At 53.3% G+C, this 23,059-nt stretch overlaps 1 protein-coding gene across 1 annotated transcript in view; it reads right to left on the reverse strand.

Moving 5' to 3' along the window:
• Nucleotides 1-1,248: 1,248 nt before the first annotated feature.
• LOC140383478 (protein Z-dependent protease inhibitor-like) overlaps nt 1,249-23,059 on the reverse strand; it is a 28,271-nt gene continuing 6,460 nt past the window's right edge. The window contains exon 6 of the mRNA XM_072465938.1: nt 1,249-1,477. Coding sequence (XP_072322039.1) covers nt 1,298-1,477 — 180 coding nt within the window. The 3' untranslated portion in view covers nt 1,249-1,297. The remainder of the gene's footprint in view (nt 1,478-23,059) is intronic.

The following is a 23,059-nucleotide window of genomic DNA, read 5'->3' on the forward strand; positions in this document are numbered from 1 at the left end:
AATAAAACAGGAGTAAAACAGGAGTAAAACAGGAATAAAACAGGAGTAAAACAGGAATAAAACAGGAGTAAAACAGGAGTAAAACAGGAATAAAACAGGAGTAAAACAGGAGTAAAACAGGAATAAAACAGGAATAAAACAGGAGTAAAACAGGAATAAAACAGGAGTAAAACAGGAATAAAACAGGAGTAAAACAGGAGTAAAACAGGAATAAAACAGGAGTAAAACAGGAGTAAAACAGGAATAAAACAGGAGTAAAACAGGAATAAAACAGGAGTAAAACAGGAGTAAAACAGGAGTAAAACAGGAATAAAACAGGAGTAAAACAGGAATAAAACAGGAGTAAAACAGGAGTAAAACAGGAATAAAACAGGAATAAAACAGGAGTAAAACAGGAGTAAAACAGGAGTAAAACAGGAATAAAACAGGAGTAAAACAGGAGTAAAACAGGAGTAAAACAGGAATAAAACAGGAGTAAAACAGGAGTAAAACAGGAATAAAACAGGAATAAAACAGGAATAAAACAGGAATAAAACAGGAGTAAAACAGGAATAAAACAGGAGTAAAACAGGAGTAAAACAGGAATAAAACAGGAGTAAAACAGGAATAAAACAGGAGTAAAACAGGAGTAAAACAGGAGTAAAACAGGAATAAAACAGGAGTAAAACAGGAGTAAAACAGGAATAAAACAGGAGTAAAACAGGAGTAAAACAGGAATAAAACAGGAATAAAACAGGAGTAAAACAGGAGTAAAACAGGAGTAAAACAGGAATAAAACAGGAGTAAAACAGGAGTAAAACAGGAGTAAAACAGGAGTAAAACAGGAATAAAACAGGAGTAAAACAGGAGTAAAACAGGAGTAAAACAGGAGTAAAACAGGAGTAAAACAGGAGTAAAACAGGAATAAAACAGGAGTAAAACAGGAGTAAAACAGGAATAAAACAGGAGTAAAACAGGAGTAAAACAGGAGTAAAACAGGAATAAAACAGGAGTAAAACAGGAGTAAAACAGGAATAAAACAGGAATAAAACAGGAATAAAACAGGAGTAAAACAGGAATAAAACAGGAGTAAAACAGGAGTAAAACAGGAATAAAACAGGAGTAAAACAGGAATAAAACAGGAGTAAAACAGGAGTAAAACAGGAATAAAACAGGAGTAAAACAGGAGTAAAACAGGAATAAAACAGGAGTAAAACAGGAATAAAACAGGAGTAAAACAGGAGTAAAACAGGAATAAAACAGGAGTAAAACAGGAGTAAAACAGGAATAAACTTGTATTTGTGTCGCTGTGATTGGTTCACTTCTGAGTTGGGTCAACGACTCGTCCAATCAGCTGCAGCGTTCCCGTGACCTCGTGGTAAACGACCAATAGGAACGGCCGATTCACCGTGAGCCGAGGGGGTGGAGTCTTAAAGGAGCTGGCCACGCCCCCTGGAGCTGAAGTCTCATCAACAACAAGAGCGGCTGCATCCAAGACCTGGAAAACAGGTTCAGAGCGTTCAGGACCTCAAGAGGGACCTCAAGAGGGACCTCAAGAGGGACCTCACCAGGACCTCAAGAGGGACCTCACCAGGACCTCAAGAGGGACCTCAAGAGGGACCTCAAGAGGGACCTCAAGAGGGACCTCACCAGGACCTCAAGAGGGACCTCAAGAGGGACCTCAAGAGGGACCTCACCAGGACCTCAAGAGGGACCTCAAGAGGGACCTCAAGAGGGACCTCAAGAGGGACCTCAAGAGGGACCTCACCAGGACCTCAAGAGGGACCTCAAGAGGGACCTCACCAGGACCTCAAGAGGGACCTCAAGAGGGACCTCAAGAGGGACCTCACCAGGACCTCAAGAGGGACCTCAAGAGGGACCTCACCAGGACCTCAAGAGGGACCTCAAGAGGGACCTCAAGAGGGACCTCAAGAGGGACCTCACCAGGACCTCAAGAGGGACCTCACCAGGACCTCACCAGGACCTCAAGAGGGACCTCACCAGGACCTCAAGAGGGACCTCACCAGGACCTCAAGAGGGACCTCACCAGGACCTCAAGAGGGACCTCAAGAGGGACCTCACCAGGACCTCAAGAGGGACCTCACCATCACCAGGACCTCAAGAGGGACCTCACCAGGACCTCAAGAGGGACCTCAAGAGGGACCTCACCAGGACCTCAAGAGGGACCTCACCAGGACCTCACCAGGACCTCAAGAGGGACCTCACCAGGACCTCAAGAGGGACCTCAAGAGGGACCTCAAGAGGGACCTCACCAGGACCTCAAGAGGGACCTCACCATCACCAGGACCTCAAGAGGGACCTCACCAGGACCTCAAGAGGGACCTCAAGAGGGACCTCACCAGGACCTCAAGAGGGACCTCAAGAGGGACCTCAAGAGGGACCTCAAGAGGGACCTCAAGAGGGACCTCACCAGGACCTCAAGAGGGACCTCAAGAGGGACCTCAAGAGGGACCTCACCAGGACCTCAAGAGGGACCTCAAGAGGGACCTCAAGAGGGACCTCACCAGGACCTCAAGAGGGACCTCAAGAGGGACCTCACCAGGACCTCAAGAGGGACCTCAAGAGGGACCTCAAGAGGGACCTCAAGAGGGACCTCACCAGGACCTCAAGAGGGACCTCACCAGGACCTCACCAGGACCTCAAGAGGGACCTCACCAGGACCTCAAGAGGGACCTCACCAGGACCTCAAGAGGGACCTCACCAGGACCTCAAGAGGGACCTCAAGAGGGACCTCACCAGGACCTCAAGAGGGACCTCACCATCACCAGGACCTCAAGAGGGACCTCACCAGGACCTCAAGAGGGACCTCAAGAGGGACCTCACCAGGACCTCAAGAGGGACCTCACCAGGACCTCACCAGGACCTCAAGAGGGACCTCACCAGGACCTCAAGAGGGACCTCAAGAGGGACCTCAAGAGGGACCTCACCAGGACCTCAAGAGGGACCTCACCATCACCAGGACCTCAAGAGGGACCTCACCAGGACCTCAAGAGGGACCTCAAGAGGGACCTCACCAGGACCTCAAGAGGGACCTCAAGAGGGACCTCAAGAGGGACCTCAAGAGGGACCTCAAGAGGGACCTCACCAGGACCTCAAGAGGGACCTCAAGAGGGACCTCAAGAGGGACCTCACCAGGACCTCAAGAGGGACCTCAAGAGGGACCTCAAGAGGGACCTCACCAGGACCTCAAGAGGGACCTCAAGAGGGACCTCACCAGGACCTCAAGAGGGACCTCAAGAGGGACCTCAAGAGGGACCTCACCAGGACCTCAAGAGGGACCTCACCAGGACCTCAAGAGGGACCTCACCAGGACCTCAAGAGGGACCTCACCAGGACCTCAAGAGGGACCTCAAGAGGGACCTCACCAGGACCTCAAGAGGGACCTCACCAGGACCTCAAGAGGGACCTCACCAGGACCTCAAGAGGGACCTCAAGAGGGACCTCAAGAGGGACCTCACCAGGACCTCAAGAGGGACCTCACCAGGACCTCAAGAGGGACCTCAAGAGGGACCTCACCAGGACCTCAAGAGGGACCTCACCATCACCAGGACCTCAAGAGGGACCTCAAGAGGGACCTCACCAGGACCTCAAGAGGGACCTCAAGAGGGACCTCACCAGGACCTCAAGAGGGACCTCACCAGGACCTCACCAGGACCTCAAGAGGGACCTCACCAGGACCTCAAGAGGGACCTCAAGAGGGACCTCAAGAGGGACCTCACCAGGACCTCAAGAGGGACCTCACCATCACCAGGACCTCAAGAGGGACCTCACCAGGACCTCAAGAGGGACCTCAAGAGGGACCTCACCAGGACCTCAAGAGGGACCTCAAGAGGGACCTCAAGAGGGACCTCAAGAGGGACCTCAAGAGGGACCTCAAGAGGGACCTCACCAGGACCTCACCAGGGACCTCAAGAGGGACCTCAAGAAGGACCTCACCAGGACCTCAAGAGGGACCTCAAGAGGGACCTCAAGAGGGACCTCACCAGGACCTCAAGAGGGACCTCAAGAGGGACCTCACCAGGACCTCAAGAGGGACCTCAAGAGGGACCTCAAGAGGGACCTCACCAGGACCTCAAGAGGGACCTCACCAGGACCTCAAGAGGGACCTCAAGAGGGACCTCAAGAGGGACCTCACCAGGACCTCAAGAGGGACCTCACCAGGACCTCGAGAGGGACCTCACCAGGACCTCAAGAGGGACCTCACCATCACACAGGACCTCATTGAGTCCTCCATCACCTCCTCCATCACCGTGTGCTACGCTGGAGCCACAGACAGGGACAAACAGAGACTACAGCGCCCTCTGCTGAGAAGGTGATCGGCTGCAGACTTCCATCTCTGCAGGAGGCCCCGCCCCTCAGGCAGGAGGCCACTCCCCCCAGGCAGGAGGCCACTCCCCTCAGGCAGGAGGCCACTCCCCTCAGACAAGACGCTACGGTCCATCTGGACCAGAACCTCCCACCACAGTTTCTTGTCCTCTGCTGTTGGACTCATGAACACTTTAAACACCTTAGTAACACTTTAAACACCTTAGTAACACTTTAAACACCTTAATAACACTTTAAACACCTTAATAACACTTTAAACACCTTAATAACACTTTAAACACCTTAATACCACTTTAAACACCTTAATAACACCTTAATAACACCTTAATAACACTTTAAACACCTTAATAACACTTTAAACACCTTAATAACACTTTAATATCACCATCATAGTCATGTAAATACTTCCTGTTCTACTGCACTTTTGTTCTGACCCTGTTGTACTTTATGGTTCTGAACCTGCTCCCCAGAGGTCAGCGGAGGTCAAGACACACATCCCACTCATATGATTAGTGACTCTTGGACACGCCCCTCTTGGACACGCCCTCTTTGACACGCCCTCTTGGACACGCCCTCTTTGACACGCCCTCTTTGACACGCCCTCTTGGACACGCCCTCTTTGACACGCCCTCTTGGACACGCCCCTCTTGGACACGCCCCTCTTGGACACGCCCCTCTTGGACACGCCCTCTTTGACACGCCCTCTTGGACACGCCCTCTTTGACACGCCCTCTTGGACACGACCTCTTGGACACGCCCTCTTGGACACGCCCCTCTTGGACACGCCCCTCTTGGACACGCCCTCTTGGACACGACCTCTTGGACACGCCCCTCTTGGACACGCCCTCTCAGTCGTCACTTGTGACGTGGTGAAGTTCGTCCTGTGATTTCTTCTTCATATTTTAGACTGAATCAAATACTTTCTGGGCAAAGTATTTGTGGCTGAGGTTGTGTTTTTATGGTATTACTCGTGTACTTTGTGTACTCGTGTACTTTGTGTACTCGTGTGCTCGTGTACTTTGTGTACTCGTGTACTTTGTGTACTTTGTGTACTTTGTGTACTTTGTGTACTCGTGTACTGTGTGTACTCGTGTGCTCGTGTACTTAGTGTACTTTGTGTACTCGTGTACTTTGTGTACTTGTGTGCTCGTGTACTTTGTGTACTTGTGTACTTTGTGTACTCGTGTACTTTAATTGATGTAAATAACTCCCATGTACAAAATAGTGGATAAAGTGTAATCCACAGTGACACTTGTTACAGGAGAAATCAAAACAGCCGTAAAGAGAATACTATGGTCATAAAAGCATTTATCTCTGTATTTGTCTCCTGCGCTCCTGGCCACGCCCCCTGGCCACGCCCCCTGAGCACTGTCTCTCTTAAAGTGTAGTTGGGGATGTAATCGCTAACTTAGATTCGGGAGCAGGACCACGCCTCCTCTTTAACCACGCCTCCTCTTTAACCACGCCTCCTCTTTAACCACGCCTCCTCTTTAACCACGCCTTTACTCTTTAACCACGCCTCCACTTTAACCACGCCTCTACTCTTTAACCACGCCTCTACTCTTTAACCACGCCTCTACTCTTTAACCACGCCTCCACTCTTTAACCACGCCTCCACTCTTTAACCACGCCTCCACTCTTTAACCACGCCTCTACTCTTTAACCACGCCTCCACTTTAACCACGCCTCCACTTTAACCACACCTCCACTTTAACCACGCCTCCTCTTTAACCACGCCTCCTCTTTAACCACGCCTCCTCTTTAACCACGCCTCCTCTTTAACCACGCCTCCTCTTTAACCACGCCTCCACTTTAACCACGCCTCTACTCTTTAACCACGCCTCTACTCTTTAACCACGCCTCCACTCTTTAACCACGCCTCCACTCTTTAACCACGCCTCTACTCTTTAACCACGCCTCCACTTTAACCACGCCTCCACTTTAACCACGCCTCCTCTTTAACCACGCCTCCTCTTTAACCACGCCTCCTCTTTAACCACGCCTCCACTTTAACCACACCTCCACTCTTTAACCACGCCTCCTCTTTAACCACGCCTCTACTCTTTAACCACGCCTCCACTCTTTAACCACACCTCTACTCTTTAACCACGCCTCCACTTTAACCACGCCTCCACTTTAACCACGCCTCCTCTATAACCACGCCTCCACTTTAACCACGCCTACTCTTTAACCACGCCTCCTCTTTAACCACGCCTCCTCTTTAACCACGCCTCCTCTTTAACCACGCCTCCACTTTAACCACGCCTCTACTCTTTAACCACGCCTCTACTCTTTAACCACGCCTCCACTCTTTAACCACGCCTCTACTCTTTAACCACGCCTCCACTTTAACCACGCCTCCACTTTAACCACGCCTCCACTTTAACCACGCCTCCACTTTAACCACGCCTCCACTTTAACCACGCCTCCTCTTTAACCACGCCTCCACTTTAACCACGCCTCCTCTATAACCACGCCTCCACTTTAACCACGCCTCCTCTTTAACCACGCCTCCACTTTAACCACGCCTACTCTTTAACCACGCCTCCTCTTTAACCACGCCTCCTCTTTAACCACGCCTCTACTCTTTAACCACGCCTCTACTCTTTAACCACGCCTCCACTCTTTAACCACGCCTCTACTCTTTAACCACGCCTCCACTTTAACCACGCCTCCACTTTAACCACGCCTCCACTTTAACCACGCCTCCACTTTAACCACGCCTCCACTTTAACCACGCCTCCTCTTTAACCACGCCTCCACTTTAACCACGCCTCTACACTTTAACCACGCCTCTACTCTTTAACCACGCCTCCACTTTAACCACGCCTCCTCTTTAACCACGCCTCCACTTTAACCACGCCTCCACTTTAACCACGCCTCCACTTTAACCACGCCTCCACTTTAACCACGCCTCCACTTTAACCACGCCTCTACTCTTTAACCACGCCTCCACTTTAACCACGCCTCCACTTTAACCACGCCTCCACTTTAACCACGCCTCCACTTTAACCACGCCTCTACTCTTTAACCACGCCTCCACTCTTTAACCACGCCTCCACTCTTTAACCACGCCTCCACTCTTTAACCACGCCTCCACTCTTTAACCACACCTCTACTCTTTAACCACGCCTCCACCACTCTTTAACCACGCCTCTACTCTTTAACCACGCCTCCACTCTTTAACCACGCCTCTACTCTTTAACCACGCCTCCACTCTTTAACCACACCTCTTTAACCACGCCTCTACTCTTTAACCACGCCTCCACTCTTTAACCACGCCTCCACTCTTTAACCACGCCTCTACTCTTTAACCACGCCTCTACTCTTTAACCACGCCTCTACTCTTTAACCACACCTCCACTTTAACCACGCCTCCACTCTTTAACCACGCCTCCACTCTTTAACCACGCCTCCACTCTTTAACCACGCCTCCACTCTTTAACCACGCCTCTACTCTTTAACCACGCCTCCACTCTTTAACCACGCCTCCACTTTAACCACGCCTCCACTTTAACCACGCCTCCACTTTAACCACGCCTCCACTTTAACCACGCCTCCTCTTTAACCACGCCTCCACTTTAACCACGCCTCTACACTTTAACCACGCCTCTACTCTTTAACCACGCCTCCACTTTAACCACGCCTCCTCTTTAACCACGCCTCCACTTTAACCACGCCTCCACTTTAACCACGCCTCCACTTTAACCACGCCTCCACTTTAACCACGCCTCCACTTTAACCACGCCTCTACTCTTTAACCACGCCTCCACTTTAACCACGCCTCCACTTTAACCACGCCTCCACTTTAACCACGCCTCCACTTTAACCACGCCTCTACTCTTTAACCACGCCTCTACTCTTTAACCACGCCTCTACTCTTTAACCACGCCTCCACTTTAACCACGCCTCCACTCTTTAACCACGCCTCCACTCTTTAACCACGCCTCCACTCTTTAACCACGCCTCCACTCTTTAACCACGCCTCTACTCTTTAACCACGCCTCTACTCTTTAACCACGCCTCTACTCTTTAACCACGCCTCCACTTTAACCACGCCTCCACTCTTTAACCACGCCTCCACTCTTTAACCACGCCTCCACTCTTTAACCACGCCTCCACCACTCTTTAACCACGCCTCTACTCTTTAACCACGCCTCCACTCTTTAACCACGCCTCTACTCTTTAACCACGCCTCCACTCTTTAACCACACCTCTTTAACCACGCCTCTACTCTTTAACCACGCCTCCACTCTTTAACCACGCCTCCACTCTTTAACCACGCCTCTACTCTTTAACCACGCCTCCACTTTAACCACGCCTCCACTTTAACCACGCCTCCACTTTAACCACGCCTCCACTTTAACCACGCCTCCACTTTAACCACGCCTCCACTCTTTAACCACGCCTCTACTCTTTAACCACGCCTCCACTTTAACCACGCCTCCACTCTTTAACCACGCCTCCACTCTTTAACCACGCCTCCACTCTTTAACCACGCCTCCACTCTTTAACCACGCCTCTACTCTTTAACCACGCCTCCACTCTTTAACCACGCCTCCACTCTTTAACCACGCCTCCACTCTTTAACCACGCCTCCACTCTTTAACCACGCCTCTACTCTTTAACCACGCCTCCACTCTTTAACCACGCCTCTACTCTTTAACCACGCCTCCACTCTTTAACCACGCCTCCACTCTTTAACCACGCCTCCACTCTTTAACCACGCCTCCACTCTTTAACCACGCCTCTACTCTTTAACCACGCCTCCACTCTTTAACCACGCCTCTACTCTTTAACCACACCTCCACTTTAACCACGCCTCCACTTTAACCACGCCTCCACTTTAACCACGCCTCCACTTTAACCACGCCTCTACTCTTTAACCACGCCTCCACTCTTTAACCACGCCTCTACTCTTTAACCACGCCTCCACTCTTTAACCACGCCTCCACTTTAACCACACCTCCACTTTAACCACGCCTCCACTTTAACCACGCCTCCACTTTAACCACGCCTCTACTCTTTAACCACGCCTCTACTCTTTAACCACGCCTCCACTTTAACCACACCTCTACTCTTTAACCACGCCTCCACTCTTTAACCACGCCTCCACTCTTTAACCACGCCTCCACTCTTTAACCACGCCTCTACTCTTTAACCACGCCTCCACTCTTTAACCACGCCTCCACTCTTTAACCACGCCTCCACTCTTTAACCACGCCTCTACTCTTTAACCACGCCTCCACTCTTTAACCACGCCTCCACTCTTTAACCACGCCTCCACTTTAACCACGCCTCCACTTTAACCACACCTCCACTTTAACCACGCCTCCACTTTAACCACGCCTCCACTTTAACCACGCCTCTACTCTTTAACCACGCCTCTACTCTTTAACCACGCCTCCACTTTAACCACACCTCTTTAACCACGCCTCTACTCTTTAACCACGCCTCCACTCTTTAACCACGCCTCCACGCCTCCACTCTTTAACCACGCCTCCACTCTTTAACCACGCCTCCACTCTTTAACCACACCTCTTTAACCACGCCTCCACTCTTTAACCACGCCTCCACTTTAACCACGCCTCCACTCTTTAACCACACCTCTTTAACCACGCCTCTACTCTTTAACCACGCCTCCACTCTTTAACCACGCCTCCACGCCTCCACTCTTTAACCACGCCTCCACTCTTTAACCACGCCTCCACTCTTTAACCACACCTCTTTAACCACGCCTCCACTTTAACCACGCCTCCACTTTAACCACGCCTCCACTCTTTAACCACGCCTCCACTCTTTAACCACGCCTCTACTCTTTAACCACGCCTCCACTCTTTAACCACGCCTCTACTCTTTAACCACGCCTCTACTCTTTAACCACGCCTCCACTCTTTAACCACGCCTCCACTTTAACCACGCCTCCACTCTTTAACCACGCCTCCACTCTTTAACCACGCCTCCACTCTTTAACCACGCCTCCACTCTTTAACCACGCCTCCACTCTTTAACCACGCCTCTACTCTTTAACCACGCCTCCACTCTTTAACCACGCCTCCACTCTTTAACCACGCCTCTACTCTTTAACCACGCCTCCACTTTAACCACGCCTCCACTTTAACCACGCCTCCACTTTAACCACGCCTCCACTTTAACCACGCCTCCACTTTAACCACGCCTCTACTCTTTAACCACGCCTCTACTCTTTAACCACGCCTCCACTTTAACCACGCCTCTACTCTTTAACCACGCCTCCACTCTTTAACCACGCCTCCACTCTTTAACCACGCCTCCACTCTTTAACCACGCCTCCACTCTTTAACCACACCTCTTTAACCACGCCTCTACTCTTTAACCACGCCTCCACTCTTTAACCACACCTCTTTAACCACGCCTCTACTCTTTAACCACGCCTCCACTTTAACCACGCCTCCACTCTTTAACCACGCCTCCACTCTTTAACCACGCCTCCACTCTTTAACCACGCCTCTACTCTTTAACCACGCCTCTACTCTTTAACCACGCCTCCACTCTTTAACCACGCCTCTACTCTTTAACCACGCCTCCACTTTAACCACGCCTCCACTCTTTAACCACGCCTCCACTCTTTAACCACGCCTCCACTCTTTAACCACGCCTCCACTCTTTAACCACGCCTCCACTCTTTAACCACGCCTCCACTCTTTAACCACGCCTCCACTTTAACCACGCCTCCACTTTAACCACGCCTCCACTTTAACCACGCCTCTACTCTTTAACCACGCCTCTACTCTTTAACCACGCCTCCACTCTTTAACCACGCCTCCACTCTTTAACCACGCCTCCACTCTTTAACCACGCCTCCACTTTAACCACGCCTCCACTTTAACCACGCCTCCACTCTTTAACCACGCCTCTACTCTTTAACCACGCCTCCACTCTTTAACCACGCCTCTACTCTTTAACCACGCCTCCACTCTTTAACCACGCCTCCACTCTTTAACCACGCCTCCACTCTTTAACCACGCCTCCACTCTTTAACCACGCCTCCACTCTTTAACCACACCTCTTTAACCACGCCTCTACTCTTTAACCACGCCTCCACTCTTTAACCACACCTCTTTAACCACGCCTCTACTCTTTAACCACGCCTCCACTTTAACCACGCCTCCACTCTTTAACCACGCCTCCACTCTTTAACCACGCCTCCACTCTTTAACCACGCCTCTACTCTTTAACCACGCCTCTACTCTTTAACCACGCCTCTACTCTTTAACCACGCCTCTACTCTTTAACCACGCCTCCACTCTTTAACCACGCCTCCACACTTTAACCACGCCTCCACTTTAACCACGCCTCTACTCTTTAACCACGCCTCTACTCTTTAACCACGCCTCCACTCTTTAACCACGCCTCCACTCTTTAACCACGCCTCTACTCTTTAACCACGCCTCCACTCTTTAACCACGCCTCCACTTTAACCACGCCTCCACTTTAACCACGCCTCCACTCTTTAACCACGCCTCTACTCTTTAACCACGCCTCCACTCTTTAACCACGCCTCTACTCTTTAACCACGCCTCCACTCTTTAACCACGCCTCCACTCTTTAACCACGCCTCTACTCTTTAACCACGCCTCCACTCTTTAACCACACCTCTACTCTTTAACCACGCCTCCACTTTAACCACACCTCCACTCTTTAACCACGCCTCCACTCTTTAACCACGCCTCCACTTTAACCACGCCTCCACTCTTTAACCACGCCTCCACTCTTTAACCACACCACTTTAACCACGCCTCTACTCTTTAACCACGCCTCCACTCTTTAACCACGCCTCCACTCTTTAACCACGCCTCTACTCTTTAACCACGCCTCCACTTTAACCACGCCTCTACTCTTTAACCACGCCTCCACTCTTTAACCACGCCTCCACTTTAACCACGCCTCCACTTTAACCACGCCTCCACTTTAACCACGCCTCCACTCTTTAACCACGCCTCTTTAACCACGCCTCTACTCTTTAACCACGCCTCCACTCTTTAACCACACCTCTACTCTTTAACCACACCTCCACTTTAACCACGCCTCCACTTTAACCACGCCTCCACTTTAACCACGCCTCCACTCTTTAACCACGCCTCTACTCTTTAACCACGCCTCCACTTTAACCACGCCTCCACTCTTTAACCACACCTCTTTAACCACGCCTCCACTCTTTAACCACGCCTCTTATTACCCAGAAGGCCTGTATATGCACAGGCCAATCGCAGCAGCTCTTGTCGTCTCTGGACAGAGACATTTCCTCAGATTCTGATCCGTTCACAGTCTGAGCAATTCAGTCTGAAACATTCAGTCGGTCAGTTCCTCCAGAGGACACACGTCACCTCCAGAGGACACACGTCACCTCCAGAGGACACACGTCACCTCCAGAGGACACATGTCACCTCCAGAGGACACATGTCACCTCCAGAGGACACACGTCACCTCCAGAGGACACACGTCACCTCCAGAGGACACACGTCACCTCCAGAGGACACACGTCACCTCCAGAGGACACACGTCACCTCCAGAGGACACACGTCACCTCCAGAGGACACACGTCACCTCCAGAGGACACACGTCACCTCCAGAGGACACACGTCACCTCCAGAGGACACATGTCACCTCCAGAGGACACATGTCACCACATGTCACCTCCAGAGGACACACGTCACCTCCAGAGGACACACGTCACCTCCAGAGGACACACGTCACCTCCAGAGGACACACGTCACCTCCAGAGGACACACGTCACCTCCAGAGGACACACGTCACCTCCAGAGGACACATGTCACCACATGTCACCTCCAGAGGACACATGTCACCTCCAGAGGACACATGTCACCTCCAGAGGACACATGTCACCTCCAGAGGACACACGTCACCTCCAGAGGACACACGTCACCTCAAGAGGACACACGTCACCTCCAGAGGACACATGTCACCTCCAGAGGACACATGTCACCACATGTCACCTCCAGAGGACACATGTCACCTCCAGAGCCAGAGGACACATGTCACCTCCAGAGGACACATGTCACCTCCAGAGGACACATGTCACCTCCAGAGGACACACGTCACCTCCAGAGGACACACGTCACCTCCAGAGGACACACGTCACCTCCAGAGGACACACGTCACCTCCGGGACACACATTACCTCCGGGACACACGTCACCTCCGGGACACTCCACGTCACCTCCAAGACACACGTCACCTCCGGGACACTGTGACGGGACACTCCACGTCACCTCCAGGACACTCCACGTCACCTCCGGGACACTCCACGTCACCTCCGGGACACACGTCACCTCCGGGACACACGTCACCTCCGGGACACACGTCACCTCCGGGACCCACGCGCTCCTTCTCGCTCTCTGCCCCTCATTTTAACCGGGCGTTATCCGAGCTCCCGGAGCGGGGCGGGGCACGGCTCCCGCGTCGCTCCGTGTCTCCACTCAGGTGGACACCAGAGACCGGACCGCGGCGGGTGCACCGGGACGAAGCTGGTGGACACGACGCTACGTCAATAAATATCCACGTTTTCGTCAGCCTCACTTCCTGGTTCCACGCAGCCGATGACGTCACCATTGCTCCACGGGCCGGAGCGCGACCTCTCAGCTCCCCCTGGTGGCGGGAGCCAGGTTGTACAACTCAATTAGGACTCGGCAACGTCCCAACTCGTCCTTAATGTCGAGTTCAAACATTCCCTCTTTTCTCAAACTTTCATCAAGTCTCATCATCTTCGCTGCAGCTGCTCAACATGCTTTCCTCCCTCTGTACCAGCATTCTACTCTATGTACCATCGACGCACCATCGACGCACCATCGACGCACCATCGACGCACCATCTTCTACGCGCTGGCTCTTTACCATCCACTATCATTCTGGCTTAACCTGTTTCCATCCACCTATTCTCTCCCTGTGCACACTGGTCAGACCTGGTGCACACTGGTCAGACCTGGTGCACACTGGTCAGACCTGGTGCACACTGGTCAGACCTGTGCACACTGGTCAGACCTGTGCACACTGGTCAGACCTGTGCACACTGGTCAGACCTGGTGCACACTGGTCAGACCTGGTGCACACTGGTCAGACCTGGTGCACACTGGTCAGACCTGTGCACACTGGTCAGACCTGTGCACACTGGTCAGACCTGGTGCACACCGGTCAGACCTGTGCACACTGGTCAGACCTGGTGCACACTGGTCAGACCTGGTGCACACTGGTCAGACCTGGTGCACACTGGTCAGACCTGTGCACACTGGTCAGACCTGGTGCACACTGGTCAGACCTGGTGCACACTGGTCAGACCTGTGCACACTGGTCAGACCTGTGCACACTGGTCAGACCTCGTGCACACTGGTCAGACCTGGTGCACACTGGTCAGACCTGGTGCACACTGGTCAGACCGGCGGCGTGGCGAGGGCCGATCATTGCCGCTTGCGGCTATATTTTTATTTTATTTTTGTATTGGTATAATAATACATATATCTAACAAAATGCACGTCCAAAAGGCTAATAAAATCAGAAAACGTTATGCGCAAAATCCTGCCGAGAAATCTGTCTCTTTACAGCCTTCCCGGAGCCTTACGCACGAGAATACAGGACAGTCTGTGTCAATAAGGCCTTTGTCCCGCCTCTCTTTCTAAAGCTATTCTCATTGGCTAGAATAATCTGTCAATCAATCTCAGCTACGTCATCCGCACGCGGCGCTATTTAGATGTAAACAGACTAATCCATGTGCGTCGCAAGCGGCGCATTTTTTTTTGCGGAGGCTGTAGCAAACAAACCCGTGGACAGAAAAATGTGTGGATGGTCTCATTCTGTAGGAAACAGTCTGAAGAACAGAAGGATACCCAACATTATTTTATAGGTCAAACAGGTCATTTGTTATGGACGGAGAAATGCGCCGGACAAGCGCATTCTCGTCCGGCGAGAAACCAAGAAAAGTTTGTTTACTTGACCATATCTGGAAATCAGAAAACTCCAGTAAAAATACAAGTGTATTTTGTTGTTCAATGATTCCTTACGGACAGACTGAGCACAAGGATGAACAGAATTAAAGACGTTTCCTCCGTCATAAACACAAACAGGACATGAGTTTGTAAAAGTTGAGACTTTCTCACAAACTATTGGCAATTCTTTCTTGGGGCAAATTATTCAATGTAAATCAATGACATATTCGTAGACTCACACTTCGTAGACTCACACTTCGTAGACTCACACTTCGTAGACTCACACTTCGTAGACTCACACTTCGTAGACTCACAGTGTCTGGCTTCGCTGCCACATGTTCGTCAGGTTTAGTGTTTCTGGCATTCAGCAGCTTCATCTTCTCATTCCCATTTCACCTTCATTTTCCCAGCTCTTTCCTTTCACGCTTCCTCATCTTACCATCTTACCATGTTGCCCTGCAGCTCAACGCTCAACGCTCAACGCGCAGCTCAACGCTCAACGCTCAACGCGCAGCTCAACGCTCAACGCTCAACGCGCAGCTCAACGCGCAGCTCAACGCTCAACGCGCAGCTCAACGCTCAACGAGCAGCTCAACGCTCAACGCTCAACGCGCAGCTCAACGCTCAACGCGCAGCTCTCAGCTTCAGCCTCAGCCAACCCACATGTCACAACTTACAGCTCAGTTACAACTACAGCTCACTCGCCGGCAGCACCCTCGCCCCAGAGCCACGCTCGCCCCAGAGCCACCCTCGCCCCAGAGCCACCCTCGCCCCAGAGCCAAGCTCGCCCCAGAGCCAAGCTCGCCCCAGAGCCATCCTCGCCCCAGAGCCACCCTCGCCCCAGAGCCACCCTCGCCCCAGAGCCACCCTCGCCCCAGAGCCACCCTCGCCCCAGAGCCACCCTCGCCCCAGAGCCACGCTCGCCCCAGAGCCACCCTCGCCCCAGAGCCAAGCTCGCCCCAGAGCCAAGCTCGCCCCAGAGCCACGTTCGCCCCAGAGCCACGTTCGCCCCAGAGCCACGTTCGCCCCAGAGCCACGCTCGCCCCAGAGCCACGCTCGCCCCAGAGCCACGCTCGCCCCAGAGCCAAGCTCGCCCCAGAGCCACGCTCGCCCCCCCCCTCTCATCGGGAACAGACGCTCATCCATCTCACATTCCCTCCTTCTTTTCAGAAGAAACATCTCAACGTGCACCTCATCCACTGCGCATCGGTTGGTGCATCGGAGACCGCTCGGAGCGCTCCGGCCCCTTCCAACCCATTCCAGCCGCCGTGCGCACAGGACGCTCCCCAGGCGCTTCCTCTACCAGACACATTCACATAATGACAGAATTATAGCCACTATCGTTCTGGACATGTTGAGCGTTTGATCAGTTGGACGACTTATTCAACACTTCTCGTAGATCAATGACATCTTATTATTATAATGCTCAGTTTATTCCGCTCCATCATCCGCCTCCTGCATCGCTCATACTCAAGTCACCGTAATTGACCAACTCCTACTCTCGATGCACCGCCCCAAATCCCACGCTCTACGATCGCTTCAGTTCCTCATTTCTTTCATTTCTTTCATTCTCAATCTCATTCAGCTCAACTAAGTTCCCTCGTTCATCGCTCATATTGACTTCACGCAGCTCGTTTACTCTAAATCCAAGCAAACATTTGGCTCTTCGCTCCAGAGCGAGGAGACTCCACCATAAATCCAGTTCTATCGACCGCTCGTCCAATCCCATCGCTCTTATTCTCCATCTGCTTCTGTCCACGACACAAACACTAAAACACAGAATTATCCCTCGTCTCGCTTTCCATTCCCTCCAGATCCTCTTCCCTCGTGCCACGCCCAACCTCATGTTCAGACAGGGTCAAGGTCCAGATCCTCTTCCCTCGTGCCACGCCCAACCTCATGTTCAGACAGGGTCAAGGTCCAGATCCTCTTCCCTCGTGCCACGCCCAACCTCATGTTCAGACAGGGTCAAGGTCCAGATCCTCTTCCCTCGTGCCACGCCCAACCTCATGTTCAGACAGGGTCAAGGTCCAGATCCTCTTCCCTCGTGCCACGCCCAACCTCATGTTCAGACAGGGTCAAGGTCCAGATCCTCTTCCCTCGTGCCACGCCCAACCTCATGTTCGGACAGGGTCAAGGTCCAGATCCTCTTCCCTCGTGCCACGCCCAACCTCATGTTCAGACAGGGTCAAGGTCCAGATCAACTTCCCTCGTGCCACGCCCAACCTCATGTTCAGACAGGGTCAAGGTCCAGATCAACTTCCCTCGTGCCACGCCCAACCTCATGTTCAGACAGGGTCAAGGTCCAGATCAACTTCCCTCGTGCCACGCCCAACCTCATGTTCAGACAGGGTCAAGGTCCAGATCCTCTTCCCTCGTGCCACGCCCAACCTCATGTTCAGACAGGGTCAAGGTCCAGATCCTCTTCCCTCGTGCCACGCCCAACCTCATGTTCAGACAGGGTCAAGGTCCAGATCCTCTTCCCTCGTGCCACGCCCAACCTCATGTTCAGACAGGGTCAAGGTCCAGATCCTCTTCCCTCGTGCCACGCCCAACCTCATGTTCAGACAGGGTCAAGGTCCAGATCCTCTTCCCTCGTGCCACGCCCAACCTCATGTTCAGACAGGGTCAAGATCCAGATCCTCTTCCCTCGTGCCACGCCCAACCTCATGTTCAGACAGGGTCAAGATCCAGATCCTCTTCCCTCGTGCCACGCCCAACCTCATGTTCAGACAGGGTCAAGGTCCAGATCCTCTTCCCTCGTGCCACGCCCAACCTCATGTTCAGACAGGGTCAAGGTCCAGATCCTCTTCCCTCGTGCCACGCCCAACCTCATGTTCAGACAGGGTCAAGATCCAGATCCTCTTCCCTCGTGCCACGCCCAACCTCATGTTCAGACAGGGTCAAGGTCCAGATCCTCTTCCCTCGTGCCACGCCCAACCTCATGTTCAGACAGGGTCAAGGTCCAGATCCTCTTCCCTCGTGCCACGCCCAACCTCATGTTCAGACAGGGTCAAGATCCAGATCCTCTTCCCTCGTGCCACGCCCAACCTCATGTTCAGACAGGGTCAAGGTCCAGATCCTCTTCCCTCGTGCCACGCCCAACCTCATGTTCAGACAGGGTCAAGATCCAGATCCTCTTCCCTCGTGCCACGCCCAACCTCATGTTCAGACAGGGTCAAGGTCCAGATCCTCTTCCCTCGTGCCACGCCCAACCTCATGTTCAGACAGGGTCAAGATCCAGATCCTCTTCCCTCGTGCCACGCCCAACCTCATGTTCAGACAGGGTCAAGGTCCAGATCCTCTTCCCTCGTGCCACGCCCAACCTCATGTTCAGACAGGGTCAAGGTCCAGATCCTCTTCCCTCGTGCCACGCCCAACCTCATGTTCAGACAGGGTCAAGGTCCAGATCCTCTTCCCTCGTGCCACGCCCAACCTCATGTTCAGACAGGGTCAAGGTCCAGATCCTCTTCCCTCGTGCCACGCCCAACCTCATGTTCAGACAGGGTCAAGGTCCAGATCCTCTTCCCTCGTGCCACGCCCAACCTCATGTTCAGACAGGGTCAAGGTCCAGATCCTCTTCCCTCGTGCCACGCCCAACCTCATGTTCAGACAGGGTCAAGATCCAGATCCTCTTCCCTCGTGCCACGCCCAACCTCATGTTCAGACAGGGTCAAGATCCAGATCCTCTTCCCTCGTGCCACGCCCAACCTCATGTTCAGACAGGGTCAAGGTCCAGATCCTCTTCCCTCGTGCCACGCCCAACCTCATGTTCAGACAGGGTCAAGGTCCAGATCCTCTTCCCTCGTGCCACGCCCAACCTCATGTTCAGACAGGGTCAAGGTCCAGATCCTCTTCCCTCGTGCCACGCCCAACCTCATGTTCAGACAGGGTCAAGATCCAGATCCTCTTCCCTCGTGCCACGCCCAACCTCATGTTCAGACAGGGTCAAGATCCAGATCCTCTTCCCTCGTGCCACGCCCAACCTCATGTTCAGACAGGGTCAAGGTCCAGATCCTCTTCCCTCGTGCCACGCCCAACCTCATGTTCAGACAGGGTCAAGATCCAGATCCTCTTCCCTCGTGCCACGCCCAACCTCATGTTCAGACAGGGTCAAGATCCAGATCAACTTCCCTCGTGCCACGCCCAACCTCATGTTCAGACAGGGTCAAGGTCCAGATCCTCTTCCCTCGTGCCACGCCCAACCTCATGTTCAGACAGGGTCAAGGTCCAGATCCTCTTCCCTCGTGCCACGCCCAACCTCATGTTCAGACAGGGTCAAGGTCCAGATCCTCTTCCCTCGTGCCACGCCCAACCTCATGTTCAGACAGGGTCAAGGTCCAGATCCTCTTCCCTCGTGCCACGCCCAACCTCATGTTCAGACAGGGTCAAGATCCAGATCCTCTTCCCTCGTGCCACGCCCAACCTCATGTTCAGACAGGGTCAAGATCCAGATCCTCTTCCCTCGTGCCACGCCCAACCTCATGTTCAGACAGGGTCAAGGTCCAGATCCTCTTCCCTCGTGCCACGCCCAACCTCATGTTCAGACAGGGTCAAGGTCCAGATCCTCTTCCCTCGTGCCACGCCCAACCTCATGTTCAGACAGGGTCAAGGTCCAGATCCTCTTCCCTCGTGCCACGCCCAACCTCATGTTCAGACAGGGTCAAGGTCCAGATCCTCTTCCCTCGTGCCACGCCCAACCTCATGTTCAGACAGGGTCAAGGTCCAGATCCTCTTCCCTCGTGCCACGCCCAACCTCATGTTCAGACAGGGTCAAGGTCCAGATCAACTTCCCTCGTGCCACGCCCAACCTCATGTTCAGACAGGGTCAAGGTCCAGATCCTCTTCCCTCGTGCCACGCCCAACCTCATGTTCAGACAGGGTCAAGATCCAGATCCTCTTCCCTCGTGCCACGCCCAACCTCATGTTCAGACAGGGTCAAGGTCCAGATCCTCTTCCCTCGTGCCACGCCCAACCTCATGTTCAGACAGGGTCAAGGTCCAGATCCTCTTCCCTCGTGCCACGCCCAACCTCATGTTCAGACAGGGTCAAGATCCAGATCCTCTTCCCTCGTGCCACGCCCAACCTCATGTTCAGACAGGGTCAAGATCCAGATCCTCTTCCCTCGTGCCACGCCCAACCTCATGTTCAGACAGGGTCAAGATCCAGATCCTCTTCCCTCGTGCCACGCCCAACCTCATGTTCAGACAGGGTCAAGGTCCAGATCCTCTTCCCTCGTGCCACGCCCAACCTCATGTTCAGACAGGGTCAAGGTCCAGATCCTCTTCCCTCGTGCCACGCCCAACCTCATGTTCAGACAGGGTCAAGATCCAGATCCTCTTCCCTCGTGCCACGCCCAACCTCATGTTCAGACAGGGTCAAGATCCAGATCCTCTTCCCTCGTGCCACGCCCAACCTCATGTTCAGACAGGGTCAAGGTCCAGATCCTCTTCCCTCGTGCCACGCCCAACCTCATGTTCAGACAGGGTCAAGGTCCAGATCCTCTTCCCTCGTGCCACGCCCAACCTCATGTTCAGACAGGGTCAAGATCCAGATCCTCTTCCCTCGTGCCACGCCCAACCTCATGTTCAGACAGGGTCAAGGTCCAGATCCTCTTCCCTCGTGCCACGCCCAACCTCATGTTCAGACAGGGTCAAGGTCCAGATCCTCTTCCCTCGTGCCACGCCCAACCTCATGTTCAGACAGGGTCAAGGTCCAGATCCTCTTCCCTCGTGCCACGCCCAACCTCATGTTCAGACAGGGTCAAGGTCCAGATCCTCTTCCCTCGTGCCACGCCCAACCTCATGTTCAGACAGGGTCAAGATCCAGATCCTCTTCCCTCGTGCCACGCCCAACCTCATGTTCAGACAGGGTCAAGGTCCAGATCCTCTTCCCTCGTGCCACGCCCAACCTCATGTTCAGACAGGGTCAAGATCCAGATCCTCTTCCCTCGTGCCACGCCCAACCTCATGTTCAGACAGGGTCAAGATCCAGATCCTCTTCCCTCGTGCCACGCCCAACCTCATGTTCAGACAGGGTCAAGGTCCAGATCCTCTTCCCTCGTGCCACGCCCAACCTCATGTTCAGACAGGGTCAAGGTCCAGATCCTCTTCCCTCCTGCCACGCCCAACCTCATGTTCAGACAGGGTCAAGGTCCAGATCCTCTTCCCTCGTGCCACGCCCAACCTCATGTTCAGACAGGGTCAAGGTCCAGATCCTCTTCCCTCGTGCCACGCCCAACCTCATGTTCAGACAGGGTCAAGGTCCAGATCCTCTTCCCTCGTGCCACGCCCAACCTCATGTTCAGACAGGGTCAAGATCCAGATCCTCTTCCCTCGTGCCACGCCCAACCTCATGTTCAGACAGGGTCAAGGTCCAGATCCTCTTCCCTCGTGCCACGCCCAACCTCATGTTCAGACAGGGTCAAGGTCCAGATCCTCTTCCCTCGTGCCACGCCCAACCTCATGTTCAGACAGGGTCAAGGTCCAGATCCTCTTCCCTCGTGCCACGCCCAACCTCATGTTCAGACAGGGTCAAGATCCAGATCCTCTTCCCTCGTGCCACGCCCAACCTCATGTTCAGACAGGGTCAAGGTCCAGATCCTCTTCCCTCGTGCCACGCCCAACCTCATGTTCAGACAGGGTCAAGGTCCAGATCCTCTTCCCTCGTGCCACGCCCAACCTCATGTTCAGACAGGGTCAAGATCCAGATCCTCTTCCCTCGTGCCACGCCCAACCTCATGTTCAGACAGGGTCAAGGTCCAGATCCTCTTCCCTCGTGCCACGCCCAACCTCATGTTCAGACAGGGTCAAGATCCAGATCCTCTTCCCTCGTGCCACGCCCAACCTCATGTTCAGACAGGGTCAAGGTCCAGATCCTCTTCCCTCGTGCCACGCCCAACCTCATGTTCAGACAGGGTCAAGGTCCAGATCCTCTTCCCTCGTGCCACGCCCAACCTCATGTTCAGACAGGGTCAAGGTCCAGATCCTCTTCCCTCGTGCCACGCCCAACCTCATGTTCAGACAGGGTCAAGATCCAGATCCTCTTCCCTCGTGCCACGCCCAACCTCATGTTCAGACAGGGTCAAGGTCCAGATCCTCTTCCCTCGTGCCACGCCCAACCTCATGTTCAGACAGGGTCAAGATCCAGATCCTCTTCCCTCGTGCCACGCCCAACCTCATGTTCAGACAGGGTCAAGATCCAGATCCTCTTCCCTCGTGCCACGCCCAACCTCATGTTCAGACAGGGTCAAGATCCAGATCCTCTTCCCTCGTGCCACGCCCAACCTCATGTTCAGACAGGGTCAAGGTCCAGATCCTCTTCCCTCGTGCCACGCCCAACCTCATGTTCAGACAGGGTCAAGATCCAGATCCTCTTCCCTCGTGCCACGCCCAACCTCATGTTCAGACAGGGTCAAGGTCCAGATCCTCTTCCCTCGTGCCACGCCCAACCTCATGTTCAGACAGGGTCAAGGTCCAGATCCTCTTCCCTCGTGCCACGCCCAACCTCATGTTCAGACAGGGTCAAGGTCCAGATCCTCTTCCCTCGTGCCACGCCCAACCTCATGTTCAGACAGGGTCAAGATCCAGATCAACTTCCCTCGTGCCACGCCCAACCTCATGTTCAGACAGGGTCAAGATCCAGATCAACTTCCCTCGTGCCACGCCCAACCTCATGTTCAGACAGGGTCAAGATCCAGATCCTCTTCCCTCGTGCCACGCCCAACCTCATGTTCAGACAGGGTCAAGGTCCAGAT

This window comes from Eucyclogobius newberryi, unplaced genomic scaffold (assembly GCF_026437365.1).
Source record: "Eucyclogobius newberryi isolate DKJ021-1_F unplaced genomic scaffold, fEucNew1.0.hap1 SCAF_501, whole genome shotgun sequence".
Classification (NCBI taxonomy): domain Eukaryota; kingdom Metazoa; phylum Chordata; class Actinopteri; order Gobiiformes; family Gobiidae; genus Eucyclogobius; species Eucyclogobius newberryi.